Source organism: Nicotiana attenuata, unplaced genomic scaffold, assembly GCF_001879085.1.
Source record: "Nicotiana attenuata strain UT unplaced genomic scaffold, NIATTr2, whole genome shotgun sequence".
NCBI lineage: Eukaryota > Viridiplantae > Streptophyta > Magnoliopsida > Solanales > Solanaceae > Nicotiana > Nicotiana attenuata.
The window spans coordinates 24,326-41,985 of NW_017676139.1; the positions used below are offsets into that span (position 1 = coordinate 24,326).

Consider the following 17,660-nt stretch of genomic DNA (forward strand, 5'->3'; position numbering starts at 1 on the left):
TTATAATTTAAATCTTGATGGGGCATACGATACTACTTCTTGACCAGATATTTTTTTGAAGTTTATTTTGAATGATTAATGGTGAAGTACAAATATAAAGCACATAAGCAACAACAACAAAAAAAAAAAAAAAAAAAAAAAAAAAAAAAAAAGAGAGAAGATTTGGTTGAAGTAGGACGAAAAATCTAAGGCTAATAGTTTTTCTAAAGAAAGTTAAGTATTTATTATTGAAACTCAAAGACAGTTTTGATAGGAGACTGAAAGTGACGAATTCTTAGTCAACTTGAAAATCTTAAATATTAGTTCATCTAATATTGAACTTAAAGGAGATTACAATTTTATCCTAACATATAATGTAATTTAGTTCACTTTCAAAGGGTATAAAGGTCGATCAATAATTCAAGGATATTTTAGTCGTTCAACATTTAGCGTTTTAACATTCGTGCTTTTATAATAATAATAATATATATATAGATTTAATCAATTCAATAGCTAATTCGTCAACGTAAAACTCATATTCATCTCAGATAATTTTGAACGTAGGAAATTCAAAATGAAGTTCCATCCGACTACTTCGTACAGAGTACAGACCAACAACTAGTATGTGCTCATCAACCTCCTCATAAAATCGAACATTTGTATTTGGTAATTATTCCATTTTTGCGTCGTTAAATGTAACCTCAAATTATGCATCTTTCGAAAAATAAGCATAGAAAAGTAATTGCAGAACACTGTATAGCAAAATAAGGCATTTGTTCTGATCAACCTCCAAAGAAACAAAAAGATTATATCAGAATCTAGCTGCAACTGCCAAAACATACCACCTATCATCTCTAAAGCAGGTTATGTTATCGAACACTTGCAAACTGGACATGATGTTTTTCTCCTCAGCCATGGATCAATGCACTGCAGTAAGTTCAATGGGGGTTATAAATTTGGTTGCGTTGACAAAAAAAACAAAATAATCAGCAAGAAAATCCAGAAGTTTACATCTTTGTGAAACTTGTGTAAGCAAGGAAGATGGCGGATCACGTCCCCCACAGTAGGAGTTTCAAGACAAACTGCACATGCTTCTTGAAGACTCTCATTCTGCAAGGAACCAAAGAGGGTAAGCAATGCAATTCCAGCTACTCACGGCTTTAAGCAGCAGCAGGCAAACCAGCATCTATGCTCTACACTCGCAACGATGTTCCAAGTGTGGATAACAGATGGATGCCTGTATTGCGCACAACTGTTGCATGTGTACTCCTTTACTATAGTAAGAATGTCAAGGATATACAACAGTGTTAATCTTAGGTAAGAATTTAATACCACAAGGAAATCCTAGTTACCTGAACTGTTGACTGAGGTAAGTCGTTGATTTGTCGTACAGATGCACCACCGTGTTGGTGGTTGTTCTCATCAAGAGCCAATAGCATCTCATAGTCATTCCTAAACCAGAGAAGGGAAGGACATGTCAGAAAGCACGATATACATCTTGTCCAAAACAATAGTAATGACGCTAAAAAACGAGATGACCTCGCCGGTAAAAGGGTAGATAACGTAAAGAACAAAGAAAACACTACATATATTAGTTTTTTTTATAAGGTATAGTACATAGATTAGTTCATTCCCTCGGATGACACATACCCTTGCACCTTAACTTCAGAGAGAATCAAATTATCTTACTTAGGGGTCGTTTGGTAGGATGCATTAGATAAAATAATGCATGCATTAGTTTAGTGTATTAATAATAGTACCTTGTTTGGTACACTTTTTGAACCTATGCATTAGTTATGCAAGCATTAGTTATGCACCCTATTTGGTATTATCCTATGCATAACTAATGCATAGGAAACCATGGTATGAACAATGCAATGGGTTTTAATGCATGCATTAGCTTAGTTAAAGATAAAATTGCCTTCAAAATTTATGCTTGATTAAAATATGCTATTATATTAATGCAAGTTTGATGTAAAGTTTGATACTGAAATTGCTCCCGCTATTTATATCTATACTCCGCCAATTTCATCATTGTAAATATATAAATCTGTACTCTACTACTACGTACTAGAATGCACCTGTAATCAACTCATTTCCTTTTATTTTTTTAATTCAAACTTTCTTTGCCTAATAATCCAAGAAAGTGGGAAATAAAATTATGTCCCTAGTAGATATATAAATACTTAGCATATTTCCTTTTTTATAAATAAATGTTCAGTTCTATACTTCAAAGGTAGACAAATCAAATAATTTTTTAAAACCTTTTTCATATAAAAACATTCCTCAGCATATGTTTCTTTTAAAAAGATAAAGTGATGGACTGGTTATGAGGGTATTCTTGTAAACAAACAATTCTTTTAGAAATTGTGCAATGCTTTAATATATCAAACCAAACATTGGATAAAAAAATATGTCAGCATAACTAGTACACCCTATTCAGCACTATTCATATGCACCCTACCAAACGACCCCTTAGAGTTTCTAGTAATATCGAAAAAAATACGTTTCAGAGTTTTGAACGCTGAGTCACCATGCCTCCTTTTACATTTTGATGCAACACAAGCTAATTTCATTGAAGTCATAAAAACTTACTCATTGAAGTCACGCTGCGTCTGAAGGAGGTTACCATCAACATCCATATTACTGAAAGCCTCTAATGTTTCCAATATATGCATCCTCTGCAACATTCAGAAAAAGTAAATTACACATTCACTGCTGGACCCACATAAAAAAAAATATACTCAGCAATTACCCAAATCCCATTTTAATCATTCTGTTAAAACAAGTCCTTCAATAAGAGAGGTGAAAAGAGCATCTCTTTGACGCTGAAGTTTTAATGGGAAGAGGTGAGTGTTTCTTTCAGAAGGAGCAAAGACAGAAAGGTGGAGACCGGAAGAACCAATCAGGACACAAGTGAGGATGATAATAAAGAGCTTAAGTGAGCTTGTGGCCCCATAAGAGATGTTCTCTTAACAGAAAATGCGTGCAGAAAATCGTTTGTTCTTTGTTAAGGATTATAACATGAGATCTCTTTATGTTTATCAAGATAAAAGAAGTGCGATATTTTTCTCCTCTGTATCAAATCCTGTCTTCTTAACTATGTTTTGACAAACCAAAGAATTAGATGAACTTAGCTAACTCTCCATTTATATCAATCCTATATTCAGAATAAAAGAACCCCACATCAAAGTAGGATTTAATTGTACACATTCAAACTCATACAATGATGCCATCTAGGGTAATCACACATCCAAAAGGGAAAGAGAACCCATAATGCAATAATTGCTCCACATTTCAATGAAATATATCAAATCTTTTAAAATGTCCTTTTGGAAAGTAGGGAAAGAAAGGAGATAAATCATAATATAAGAACAAGATGTGCATACAAGGATGATGCCTAATGGTCAAAGAAGTTGGAATGAAGACCAACGGAGACTAAGGTATTCCAGCAGATTCAGAAAACGTAGGTGATTGTCATTTCCAAGGTACCTTTCTATTTCTCTCTTTCTATTTGACTGCTTATAACTCTATAGGCTAGTGACTCTCAAACTGAGGCGGCTCAGATTCAATTTTCCATAGCCCGTCCTTTCTTTCTTCCTTTGCTAATATAGGACACGGCTGCTTAACACTAATCATCTCGGTCTTCTAAAACACAAACTACTGTACAATCAACCTAAATAGCTTAGAAAAAAAAACTCATTACTTAAAGCCAAATGAACACAAGCAGCATGAAAATAACAAGAAATACAACTTTAGCAGACTAAATGTTTATTAGCGATCAAAGTCACGAGGAAAAATGGAAGTAATAAATACCATGTCCACATCCATATTAGGAGGAAATAGTGAATTTCTTCCTCTAGAAGATGAGACTGTACGAGGTTGTCCAGGGAAACGGCTCCTCAACCTTGCCATTCTATTTGATGAGGAAGCCCGAGCTTGAGAAGCTCTACGAGATGTGATGGATGCATTTCTTGATTGTCGTCTGCGTATGTTTGCAACCAATGATCCACTCTGCACAACATCCCCACGTCCCAAAAAGAAAAAAGGACAAAAAGAGGAAAAGAAAAAGAACTCGGTCAGAGATCAACGCACATTCTTTTTTTTGAGATGATAACAGTAGAGATCAAGGCACATTCTAAAAGGATGAAAACAGAATATGAATTAAAGGTCTTCTATTTTTTGCACATTTTGAAGACTAATGTATTTAAGATCACGCTTAGACTAGGAAATTCAAAGAGAAAGACACTTAAAATAGGTGATACTGCAATCACAGTAATTTTTTAAAAAAAATCAAAATGAGAACCTTGAATTTCAATCTGCTGCAAGTCAAAGTTATATAACAAAGAAAGAACAACAATCTGCACAGCTACAACCCAAATTACGAACTCTCATGATCGTTGATCACAGCTATATATCCAACATGAGCACATTCAAGTGTAAAAATATATTTGGGTACATATAATAAGTACACAGCCCCACCCCCCCCCCCCCAAGAGGAAGTTCCAGACTGGGTAGGAAGTTCCGAAAAAGATATGAGGTGCTCAAAAATGGTTGAAGTAGTTGAATAGGAGGATTATTATGACTATTACCAAGCGCAACTGAAAGTCAACATAACTTCTTAATTAACATTCCGCATAATAAAGCCCCCAAACATGAACATAATGTATAAATCTTTGAAAGTCAGATGTCAATGTCAATATTAGACCTAAGTAGCACATGTTTTACTACGAAGTGATGTAAAGTATAGAGGACAATAAAATGTAATGAAACCCAACATACAAGATTGGATAATTGATTCCCTCCCCCAGAGGAAGCATGTAGGAGATCCTCCTGCGCTAAAGCCAAGGCTACATCTCCATCAATCTGTTGCAAAGAAAAGCAAAACCATCAAAAAATAGTAGGCGTTTGGATAATATTTGGTTGAAGTTTAAATAAAGTATTTGAGATTGTAGTTGAAAAGGGTATTTGGAAGTTGTGCTTGGACATGAATTTCACTTGGAAAAAAATTTGAAGTTCTGTGAGTGAAAAGCATTATTTTCACTTAAAATACTCCTTCCTCAAACCGATTTTTCAAACTTCAAATTCTCTATTTCAAGTTGAAGTTGAAATAATGGACCAGATTGTAGAACAAAGACTTATTTGAATTTTTTTTCTCAAGCATTCCAAATATTATCTATGGATAAAGGGGTATGGTACTGTGTGTGGAAGACAAGAACAGCTAAATATTGAAGGAGAACAGCTAAAAATATGCTCCATAAAGAGTCGAACCTCGCCAACGCCTAAGGAAGGCACCTCATTATATAATTGTTCTTGGAGTTCCCGTGCCAGCCTTTCATCAGCTTCTAATTGTCTGGTTCTAGCATCGTCATTCCTACTACTGCTACATACAACATGAGAGCCTTCATATCTTGTGGTAGAGGAGGGACTGTCCACATCAATCACCGGTTCTACGCCTATACTAACATGATTTCTGTTTCTGGTGGACCTTGTATTAATCCTACTTTCAGGTGAGGCAAGCAAAATGATGTCTAGATCATCAGAGGCCGATGTAGAACATTCACCATGGCTGCTTGCAGCAGGTCCCTGCTTTAGTCTTTTCTTAACTGTGTTTACTGCAGTACGATTTCCATTAATTTGGGGACATTGAGGTCCAGGAACGGATTCCTTTGGCTCTGCAGATTCACCAGAAACATGTCTAATAGAAGCTGAATCGTGACCATTACTTGCATCATCTCTTCTCGTCACCCTACTCCCACTGGAGTGAGTGACAAAGCAGGCACTATCCTTATCTAAGGTCCTGTGCGCACTGGACAAAGACGAGTTCATGTTCCCACTACGGTTACGTGTACTTCTCCATCCACCTGATTCACCAAAGCTTCTGGACGCATCTCTACTGGAATCACTCGTTTCCTTTGCTTTCTCATCAACAGATATCAAGCTTCTGGAAGGATAAAATGAAAGAAAAAAAATCTGATGAGACCTTTATCAGGACATGAGTTAATCATTGAGGTAACAGTCAAAAGAAAAGGAACCCAGAATCTTACGTTACCGAATTCAAAGGAAAACAAAAAGCAGCTTACTATATACATTACAATTCTACACTATAGATAAGAAAATGTAACTTGTAAAGCATGACAAATGGTGAAGCGACTAAAATCACCTAACTAAATTGCAAACCTTTATAACATGGATAAGGAGAGGACAAAGGTAGAAAACTGGTTCGCACAAACTTAGATATGATTATGATTAATAAAGTAAAATCACAGGAATAAGAATGACTGGAATAACATCAGATGATAATACTTATGAACCAGGGAATAGTAATATCTCATACAACAAGATGCAGCAAGCATTTAGAGACATCTCATCTAAGCCAAAACAGGGTTACACACAACACAGATATTTTTTCTTGGATAAGTTTCCGCACAACACAAATATGTCAAAATGCATATCTGAATATAGATGCATCATTTGCTACAGCTGGTTGAACCCATGCATCTATCCACACATGAAAACAAGCTAAACTGTGTTCCCCATAAACCTTCAAAGTATAGATCCCTCAGCAGGGAATTGATTGAGTTAGTCTCTCTGACAACTATGTCATAGAAGATGTAAAGAAAAGTTCTTTTTTTCTTTTCCAATTTGGAGAGCCAAGTAAATTTGAACTAAACTGCTCTCAGATAAGAACTAAATTTGTCTCTCCTATGAATATTTAGACAGCATTCACCAAATACGCACCTGCTATACGGATGTGTTGTTTCACGTTCTTTTGAAGGAGAAGAGTGCGTTATCACCTCCTTACCCTTTAATGTACCAGAGATACCATTTTTAGATATCAATTCTTTTGCACCATCTAAGCTTGTAACCGCTGTTGATGCCATAAGACTTGTACCAGTTAGCCCATGGGTTAAAACACCATTGTCCTCCTTCACAGCTGGCTTTTTGGCCTTAGCTATGTTATGCGGGGATATACATCCGTTTCGAACCAATCTTTTCTGCCCAATTACTCTGGGTGAGTAAACAAGAGATGCCGAACCATCTTTTCGAGCTCCAAGCTGCTTATCAATGGCAGAATCCTTTTCTCCATGAGATTTAGAACTTGAACCATCAGTTTCCTTTCCTTTGTTGGTACTGCTGGATGGTATGAACGGAGTCATCTTGTGCATATGAGAGTGTTCATTCATTGCTGCCAATCGTGTTCTACATTTTTCAACTTGACCACCATTCTGTGCTCCAACTGTAGGAGTCTTAACAAATACATGTGCCGACCCACTTTTGTTTGTCAGGTCTACGACAGGGTAGTTTTGCTGAGAAGACTTTTGACTTTTTGAATCTGTGTTTTCACTTTTGGAAAGGTGCAAGTTATGTTTCTCATTGGAATTAGGAATGGAGGAAACTTTAGTAAAATGAACACCATTTCTCGAAGGGATAGAATTCCCCAAACCGGAAGCTGATGAATTCGCATGGAATTCAGATTTCATGGAACTATTGATACCTTTTGGAGGACGCATAAACAGCCTTCTTTTTCCTACACCATTAACATAAACTCGATTCTCATTCCGTTCACCAGCAATATTTCCATATCCTGAATGACCAGATGTCGATAAACCACTCTCCGTGCTGACACGACTCCTCACATTCAGATCCTTAGCAGCTAATCTATTAGGGGTGTCAGGAACATCGAATTGACTATCGCTGTTCACATGATCCATAATCTGCACAAACAGCCAAAAGTAGACATATCACATCAGTGGACAAATTTAACTAACCAAAAATTAGCACAGGTATCATGTAAGGTGCAGAATCAAGTTATAATACCAGAAGTAAAGTTGGCGGAAAGACAATCACAAGAACAGCTCGAATAAGTTGGTGTGGGCTTAAATGTATCGAATAAAACTGCTGATAGAAAACACTTGAAACCACCTGTACCTACAAGACAATTATCCTTGGTATTAATTTAGCAGCAAAAACCTAATCACACAATAACCATAAAGATTAAACCTTTTATAAACAAAATACTACTGCAGACAATATCACTATCTCCCAATCCATTCATAAACTTGTTATAATTCAGCAAAGGGTAAGGAAAAACGAAATTTGCAAACACCAATAACCAACATAAGGGTAAATCCCATTAGAAATAAAACAGAAAAATCTGAAAATTCAAGATTTTTGCTTACCCAATTCAATTAATTGTGTTTCAAGCAGGAAAGAAAAACCTAATAATATAATAACCCTAAAGATTAAACCTTTTATAAACAAGATACTACTGCAGACAACAAATCACTATATATAAGTAAAAAAGGGGAAAACATAAGGGAAAACCCCATTAGAAAGGAAACATGAAAATCTGAAAATTCAAGATTTCTCATACCCAATTGAAATAATTGTATTTCAAGCAGGAAAAATAAAGGAACCTTTAATGTAAATCAAATGAAAATTAACGATAATATAATGATAGAATCATAGAAAACGAACAAACCTTTGAAGGTTATTCTTGATTCTGCAAAATCCACAAAATTTATATATAAAAAATCATAATTTTGATATTTGAAAAAAAAAAGAGCAAAAGAAACGCTAGGGCTTGATGGAAAGAAGAGGTGGGTGTTGGCGGTGGGGGGTGGAGGGGGAGGTTTGCAGTGCAATGTCCAATCTACTCTTTGAGGCTCTTTGAATTTGACGGGCAGTAATTCCACTTGCAATTCTGGGAAGTGTATGACACGCTCTGTGTTAATGGAGTAAATAATTTGAATTTTGAATCATGAATTTCTGTTATTTCACGTTCTAATATAAATTCTCACTTTTGCATTTAAGCTACGTAACTCACTTCATCATCTCTATTATGCCAATGTGAGCAACACGAGTGAGGCGTACAACACAAGCTTGAATCCTAACTACTAGTACATGAAGACTACTCAATTTTAGAAGGACGCACAATACATCAAGTTTGTACTTAATTATAGAAAGATGTACAACACACGAGCTAGAATCATAACTAGTACATTAAATTTAATATTTAATTATAGGAGGACGTATAACACGAGTTTGAATGCTAACTAGCACACCAAGTCTCTACTTAATTATAGAAGGATAGAGAGGCAAACTACAAAACTGAAATTGAGAATTTTTTTGGTTATAAAATAATGTTAGCATCGAGACTAAATATTTAATTCCCATTGAGATGCAACTTGAGAAGTCAATAGATGGCTGATTGATCTTGTAATCTTGCATTTACCTGCACTATAGTCTTAGAAGAATGGGAAAACTTCACAACAGAAAAACGTTGAAGCTCCAAAACAAGTGTTGTTGGGTTCCATTCTAGTTGTCACATGGGCGTTTTCTGTCCGCCTACTTGGCTCAACCTTCACCCGATTTTCTTTCGCTTTCGAGGTTTGGCACTTAGAACAATTTCAAGGCAACATAAATAAGTAAAGGCACAACAGATTTACGGGAACCCTTTTCCAACCTTTTATAATAAAGGAATTACAAAGGAAAATCTCGAGTTTGGCAAGGTGCTGCTACCTTTGGCAAACACCAACTCAAAAAATTGCCGACTCTTGCCCGAACTGCCCTATAAAAGCCCCTGCCTAAGGCATTTCATGCTGCCCACTGATTTTGGCAAGGCAATGGCACATAATTTGCCATGCTCAAGCCTTGAGATAGACAACCCTATGCCTACATCTTTGCCTATTTCCCTCCCTAGGTACTTAAACTCGTTTTTTGGGCTGCTAACACACATATATATATAGTGTAGTCAGCCCATTTTCAGTTTTCCTATTTCAGTTGACACCCCCAACTGATAGGTCATGATCACCTATGATCAAAAACGTGCATGTCATGCTATAACATGCCTAAAAACGTGCATAGACTTATCCCCATTATCAGCAACTCTTTGACATGGCAGTTGTAACCGTCCAACTGCACAGCATGTGCACAATACACTTGTTGACCGCTCCATGTGCGCTGCATGTGCGTGTTTCTGGCCAGCTGCTGCACGCCCAAGGTTAGCATTGCACCCAGCCTTGCCCTTTGACACTGTTCCGCCCCAATGTCATAGCCCCAACTTGTCACCCATGACTTAGCCACACGCACGCCCACTGCCACAACAGCTTGTTCATGTCAAGTCGCCCCTACTTGATCAAGTCTGCCCTTTGCCAATGTCAAGCTCATATTAGCATCAAGTCACCAATCCATGATGTCATTCCCTTGCTAAGTCGTTTGCCCACAAATTCCTTAGGTGCCAGCACGCTCGCCTAAGCCAAGACAACACCAAGTTGCCAATGCCACTGCCTTGGCACTAAGCTGCCTCGTCTTAGCACCTAGGTCTTTCCCGCTTTGCCTTGTCAAGTTTCCGTCCAACCCGCCTTGTTCCGTCAAGACCTTGGCCTTTGCTTGCACACGACCCCTTAGTGTTTTAGTGTAGTCCGTCACACCTTAGCCTTCTAATAGTAGTGTAGTCCACAAAACTTTGCCTTGCAAAGGATTGTTGCCATTGACAACGCCCACATTGTCATGCATGTTGATTTCCCCCGCACATAGGCAATGGCAAGGCCATCATGCCAAATCCTTGACACTGCCGCGCCATTTACCGATCAGCTTTGTCAAGGGTCTAACACTAGTCCATTAGGCTATGATCTTTTTCTTTTCTTTTTTGGTAAGGAGGTGTTGCCCGCATTGGCTTGCATGTTGATTTCCCCCGCACATAGGCAATGGCAAGGCCATCATGCCAAATCCTTGCCACTGTCGCGCCATTTACCGACCAGCTTTGTCAAGGGTCTAACACTAGTCCATTAGGCTATGATTTTTTTCTTTTCATTTTTGGTAAGGAGGTGTTGCTTTCTGTTCACTGTTTCTTAAGCCGATAGTTTATCGAAACAGCTTCTCTACCTTCACAAGATAAAGATTATGTCTGCATACTGTCCTCACAGGCCCCACTTGTGAGATTACACTGAGTTTGTTATTGTTATTATTTTTTAGTTAGGAGGTGTTAGACCGACCATGATGTATAGGGCTAAGTGTTGGCATGTTAAGAACTCACATATCCAGAAGATGAAAGTAACAGAAATGAGGATATTGAGGTGGATGTGCAGGCACACTAGGATGGATAAGATTAGGAATGAAGATATTCGGGAGAAGGTGGGCGTGGCTCCCAGTGATGACAAGATGCGGGAAGCGAGGCGTAGATGGTTCGGACACGTACAAAGGAGAAGCCCAGATGCTCCAGTAAGGAGGTGTGAGCGGCTGGTTTTGGAGCGCACGAGAAGAGGTAGAGGACGACCTAAGAAGTATTGGGGAGAGCTGATCAAGCAGGACATGGCGAGACTTCAGATTTTCGAGGACATGGCCCACGATAGGAAGCTGTGGAGGTCGAGTATTAGGGTTGTAGGTTAGGAGATAGTTGAGTCTTTCCTTACTTCATCCCTTTGTGAGGCTAGTCTGGTAGGGTTTCTGTCGAAGTCAGCTAGTGGCAATGTTGTATCATACTACTATTTCGTTTTTCCATAGCGCCGGGTCTATGTACTATCTATCGTTTGTCCTTTGCATCTACTTTCTCAATTTCATGATGTTATTTTTCCTATATTTTCTATTGGTGGTACTGATATTGTCTCTTTTCGTCTTCTTGAGCCGAGGGTCTTTCGGAAACAACCTCTCTACTTCTTCGTGTTAGGGGTAAGGTCCCACGTACACACTACCCTCCCCAGACCTGGGTCATCACTGTTGTTGTTGTGTATGTGCTTGCTTGGACGCTCCTCGATTATTCTACCTGCTACCTCCCAATAGTGCAAATAACTCCACTCGCCAAGACTTAAAAGCTATCCGTTAGGCTATGTTCGCCCAAGAATGCATTGGATTTCCATCCCCGCAAGTATATGCCTAAATTCTTCAGCCAAAAAATTGTGTGATTAATGCTTGTTCTATCAACATAATAAATAAATGAATGGACACACATTAATGAGAAATAAGATATTCCCCTCTAACTATTCCCCTGCTTGACTACATCAGAGGGCACCCAACATCTCAAGTGAACTAAAGAAAACAATGGACGTATATACAAGGAAAGAAATAAAGGTAAGATTCAGAAGCACTTGATTTGAGAATTCTGCAGAAACTCCATAGTGTAAAGGTAATAACACCTGAACAAAATAAGTTTCAAAGTACTGTTCGCCATAGGATCATGAAGTTTTTTGATATAATGCAACTATCATTATCCTAGAAAAGACTAGCCGAACACACTCACAAGTCACAGTTACAAAATCCTTGCCAATTATGGATTCATGATAAACTTATACAGCGAGATTACTGAAAAAGACATATTGAAAATGGCACTTGAGTTTCAAATGTCTCGAGCCCATCATCAACTAATCTCAATGAACAGCACAAGTCGCATATCGTAATATATCATTCAGATTCAGGTGACCCACCAGGAACCAGCTGCAAAAAAAAGGAGGAGGTTCATTACTGATCATGATATTTCAAGCTCAGCTAGGAATAAAATGAGAATATCGGTAAAGAACAGGATGCAAATGAAAAGCAAATCGAATCAGAAAGAATAGCTTATACTTACGATAGCAATATTGTTTCCATTAAGCAGAATCTGATCAAGTTTTGTTACTCGCTTCCCTTCTGGAGTGATCTCACTGTAGGAAAAGTGAAAAGGTTTTAGCAGTGGAGTGATAAATAGTCCGTTTCAACTTCATTTATGGCAGGAAGGTGTAAATTTTTCTTTCATAACGAGGGGGACCACAAGGAGACCTCTTCAAATTGCACAAACTATGTTCCACCAAAAACTTCGAAATCAACTTTTATGAAGGTGTAAAAAGGAAAAGTATAAAGGGCACTTTTTTTTGATAATGAAGATAACAACCACAAAAGTATAAAGGGCACTTCATCTGCTAGAGGCTAAACTAGATTAAGAGAGACCAACATTTCTACTAGGAGTCTAAGAGAGCTAAAATAGATACATTCTGCTCCATGAATTTGAGGGGCAAATGCATTAAAACCTTCTTATTCAATAACTAGCGATATTTTGGTGCTGCCTAAAAGAATGTGAGCAAATGTCTGGCTGCTAGTAATTGTTGCAAAACAACAAAGAGCTGTAACAGAATGAAAAGTACTGTGCCAGAGCATGATGAAAGTCTCAGGTCGTGAAATTATTACTTCAAAACGAAATGTTTTATTTAAAAGATAAAAGATGAGAACAAATTCCTACAGAATTTTTCTCCTTTCGATCGGGGTAACCATGCATTCTGGTCATTCAATAACTATCCCACTTCACAAGTAAGCATCCGCAGCTCCACAATTGGACTCGACTTCACGGACAATTGGTCAAAACATTTCGGGATGGATGAGGAATCAACTTCGCACTCCCCCCCCCCCCCCTTTTTTTTACATTTTCATTTATCCATGAAGTACATTCTAGAGCAAGCTGGGCTTAAGAGATACAACATAAATCATCTACAAATAGACAGACTGGGCTCTCTATTCTTATTGTCTTAGCTTGTTTTACAGTTTATACAAATCAAACTTTCACACTAGTGAAGATACAGTAACTAAATTTTAGAGACTAACTGTAAAGATCAGGCAGCAAGTTGCTGAAAAGAGGAACAGAAATGGGAGTGAAATTAATAACTGATGGAGCTAAACTAGACTTCACAACAACACCAACAACAACAACAAACAACCCGGTGAAATCCCACAAAGTGGGGTTTGGAGTGGGTAGTGTCTACCTAACGAAGGTAGAGAGGTTGTTTCTGGTAGACCCTAAACTTAAGAGACCATATTTTATACTAACTCATCAATACAGCAGAAGAATGCAGCCTACAACCTCCATTTTCAGTAACTAATTATATCCTGGTGCTCGTTAAAAGAATGTGAGATAAATCTGCCTGTATCAAACGTTGCAAGACAAGCAACGAAGCTGCAAGGAATGCAATGATACAGCGTTCAGGAGAATGTCTCATATGTCAACTTCTGAAACTATTACTATATCATGCAATAGTCTTTTGATCTGTAAGGAAGACAATGAAAACAACATCTAATCTAGTCACTAATTTCCAGAGTACAACTGCTTCTCCATGTGGATAAGATGAGTTAAGAGTGCCACATTTTAAATGCATTCTCAGTATTCTGTGTAAACACATATTGGTTCCACTTGAAAATTAAAAAATCAGGCTCGAAAAATAATACTACATATTATCCAACTTCAAAGTTCTCAAAGTTTCTTCTTCTTTGACCATGAGTTATAACAACATTAGTCATCTAAAATAGGATAGACTGAGAACCTTCCACTCTTGTCATTTTAGTCTGTGTTAAAATAGAACTAAAATCCTCCCCGTAATAGAGATACAAAAGCCAAGTTTTAGTACCAGTGCGAGAGATCAGGCGTCAAGTTGCTGAAAAGTGTTACAGAAATGGCTGTGAAATAAATATTGTAATATTGTTGAGCAGTGGACTGATAAATAGTACTTTCAACCATAGCTCGTGGCAGAGGTATGAAGGTGGAGGCATGACGGGTACCTTTTCAAATGGCACTATGTTCCATCAATATTTAGGAATTACAGTAACATTTATGCAGGCTAACATGGAAAACTATAAAGAGTAATTCTCACCTGCTTGAGCTAAGCTAAAGTTTGAGACCAAAATTTTTCAACTAAAACATTAATATACCAGGCAAACGCTGCCTAAAACCTCCACTTTCAATTAACTAACTATGCTCTTCAAAAGAATGTGAGAAAAAATCTTAACAATTAAAAAAAAAAAGATGGATGTGAAGAGTCCACGGTAAAGATTGGACCCGAGTTCCAAGTAAGAGAAGTAAGAGAAGCTGCATTTTTGGCTTACCAGGACATCACGTACAAAACAGTGCATAGATAAAAACTTAACTCTTTATTCACAATAAGGAGCCAAAATATTAGGACAGCTTAAGAAAAGTACTTAGTTCATATATAAACCAATTATAGATCTCTTAAGAAAACAAATATAGCTCGAATTAATTTACTTCCGATATGTCAACTAGCTAGCATAAATGAGACGAGTGAAATTTACTTCAGACTTGATTGCAGGCATTGATATAAATTAAAAAAAAAAACTTATGTGGACTTGAGTTTTATGCCAGAAGAAGGGTGCTTAAAGTGATGAAACTACAGTCACAATCACAATAGGTGATTTTATTTGCAAAAGTATACCAACTTATGCGTAGACCGTACATAACTTTACTACATTAACATGGTGGGGCCTATTTGCCCGCTCCATGATAATAAAGTCCAACAGTTGGTATATGATGTACTAGGATAGGAGAATGCAAATGAACATGCATTACTAACTCACTAGAAGGACATGGATTTGAAATCAATATTCAAGATTGCACAGTACAATATTACAAACTGGTATGTTGCCGAGCTTCACCAAAAGTTCACAACTACATAGGACGCCATAACCAAAATGAAATGTAGACGAAACGCACAAGAAAATTTTAAAAACCAAACAAAAGTATGGTTATGAAACCACAAAAGCAGAACAGAAACATTCCTAAAACTATAAAGATGGTAACTTTCTCTTTGATAGCCAACAATCTATCTGGGGCCAATCCTTAGGACCAACCGCAGACTTCGAAACTCAGGGATATTGGGCGCGCCCCTCTACCCTTCTTGACTTGAATACCAACCTTAGTTCACATACAGAAAGTAACTTTAAACTTGAAAATTTTCACAAAAAGTCCTAAATAAACTGTGCAAAATAGGCATTCTAACAACCTAAAGTTAAAATCTTTGACAAACAATGGTAAATTATCAACAAAAAGAACTACCACACACAAATAAAAAAGCTGAAAGGAGAAAAAGGTAATGACTACTTACTATTCAGTGACATCTTCAAGAACCATATTAACATAAACATCAAAGCCTCTAAGGGTACCAACTAGCTCCTTATCCCCCTTCATTATCACCCATATCTTTGACCCAATGCAACGATCAATCAACTCTGCGAAATTAAAACTCAAAATACCCAATTTCAGAAAAAAAAATCAAGAAACATTAAACATTGAATAAAGGGGTTAAAGTCCTAGTTAATAAATCTTGTTAGGATGGAAGGTACCAGATGGAAGAAGCTGAGAAGGGTTGTTTGAAGACATTGGGAAATTTCGCAAAGGTTTTCTCTTGCTCTTTAGTTCACAGAACTCAACGATGGTAAGCTGAAAAGGCTTGGAAAATTGACTGTAGGTACTTGGGGTGTGTTAGGGCGTTCATAGGACGGGTAAAATTGATATTTTATGTATGTTCTTTCTATTTTTCTTCATGAGCGGGTTGAGCTTGGGCCCAATGCAGAAATTCGGGTCGGAAGAATAACCTAAATAATTGATTATCCAACCGTTTAAATTAAAAATAAACTATATATAAATATATATATATATATATATATATATATATATATATATATATTAGCTAGGGAATATAAATAATAAATTCGACCAGCTATTTATATAAAGATTTGACTGTTGGCGAGGACCCACTGACTCAAAAAGTCTTCCACTTTTACGGGCAAAGTGCACCAGTAGGCACTTTTTATCCTGTTAATTAAAATATATTTACGATTTACAATGTAATTAAAGATTAGCCAATTCAACCAAAATTCAGGACTAAGTATCCTAAATTTTTGAGTTGCAAATTTGGAATACATGACTTAGTCCTAAATTTTTTAGCTGCTAATTTAAAATTTAAGACTAAGTGTTCTGAATTTCAAAATTGCTATTTAAAATTCATGACATAAGATTTGAATTTCTGGTTATAATTTTCAAACTTTGGGACACGAGATCGTGAAGTTTGAACAAATTAACTAATCGTTAAATACAATGTTAATTATAGATATATTTTAAACAACATGCTTCAAAATGGCTACTTGATGTCATTTCCAACTTTTTTACGGTATCCGGGCTTGGCTCATATTCTTTCAAATTTTCTTTCTTTTGAATTTTGGGAAGTGGGCACTAGAATATGGGGTGAAATTTAAAAATAGCGAGATTTACAACTGGTCGTTGAAAAATAGCCCAGTTTCAAAAGTAATCGAAATTTAGCCACTTTTTATGTAAAGATAAATTTGAGCGAAAACACTGTTCAAAACCCCGGAAAATACGCCAGTATATTATGCTGGAGTTCCAGCATAAGTATACTTGAACTCCAGCATATTATACTGGAGTTCCAGGATAAGTATGCTGGAACTCCAGCATAATATGATGGAGTTCCAGCATAAGTACACTAGAACTCCAGCATAATAGACTGGAGTTCCCGCAAGTATACCGGTCCATCATAATATACTGGAGTTTGGAGCACCGGTGCTCCAGTATCCAGTATATTATACTGGAGCTAGCAAAGTATACTGGTGCAGCATAATATGCTGGAGTTCATACACAGGTGCACCGAACTCCAGTATATTATGCTGGACCGGTCTCTGTTGCAGCAAAATAGTGGCTATTTTTGATTGACTTAGTAAACGCTGGCTATTTTTGAATGACCAGTCCGAAAACTGGCTATACCGTGCATTTTGACTAGAATATGTAGCAAGTCGGGCTTGGACAAACAAAACTATCTTGGTCAGCATCCAGAGGGCTTGCCACTATTTCTGCTTCTTTTTAACACAAAAACAAAAAAAAAAAATTAACTACATATTCCATTCTGTTATGAAAA

General features: G+C 37.0%; 2 protein-coding genes across 4 annotated transcripts; both read right to left on the reverse strand.

Annotated features, from left to right (window-relative positions):
- Positions 1-617: 617 nt before the first annotated feature.
- On the reverse strand, positions 618-8,890 carry LOC109220782 (E3 ubiquitin-protein ligase RLIM). 3 transcript variants are annotated; one of them, XM_019385249.1, is made up of 10 exons: positions 8,465-8,888; positions 7,801-7,905; positions 6,721-7,697; positions 5,251-5,923; positions 4,762-4,845; positions 3,796-3,993; positions 2,575-2,660; positions 1,332-1,431; positions 991-1,089; positions 618-906 (listed from the first exon to the last, which is right to left on the reverse strand). In XM_019385249.1, exons 3-10 carry the CDS (start codon positions 7,692-7,694, stop codon positions 844-846), a joined length of 2,277 nt encoding a protein of 758 aa, XP_019240794.1. In that variant the 5' UTR covers positions 7,695-7,697; positions 7,801-7,905; positions 8,465-8,888; the 3' UTR covers positions 618-843. The 3 variants fall into 3 exon arrangements, with proteins under 3 accessions (XP_019240794.1, XP_019240793.1, XP_019240795.1); XM_019385248.1 differs by having other exon boundaries at positions 7,801-7,911; XM_019385250.1 differs by lacking the exons at positions 618-906; positions 991-1,089 and adding an exon at positions 1,096-1,253 and having other exon boundaries at positions 7,801-7,911; positions 8,465-8,890.
- Positions 8,891-12,046: 3,156 nt separating this feature from the next.
- Positions 12,047-16,242, reverse strand: LOC109220783 (sm-like protein LSM5). The gene is made up of 4 exons (XM_019385251.1): positions 16,075-16,242; positions 15,837-15,960; positions 12,548-12,620; positions 12,047-12,414 (listed from the first exon to the last, which is right to left on the reverse strand). Exons 1-4 carry the CDS (start codon positions 16,109-16,111, stop codon positions 12,382-12,384), a joined length of 267 nt encoding a protein of 88 aa, XP_019240796.1. The 5' UTR covers positions 16,112-16,242; the 3' UTR covers positions 12,047-12,381.
- Positions 16,243-17,660: the final 1,418 nt, after the last annotated feature.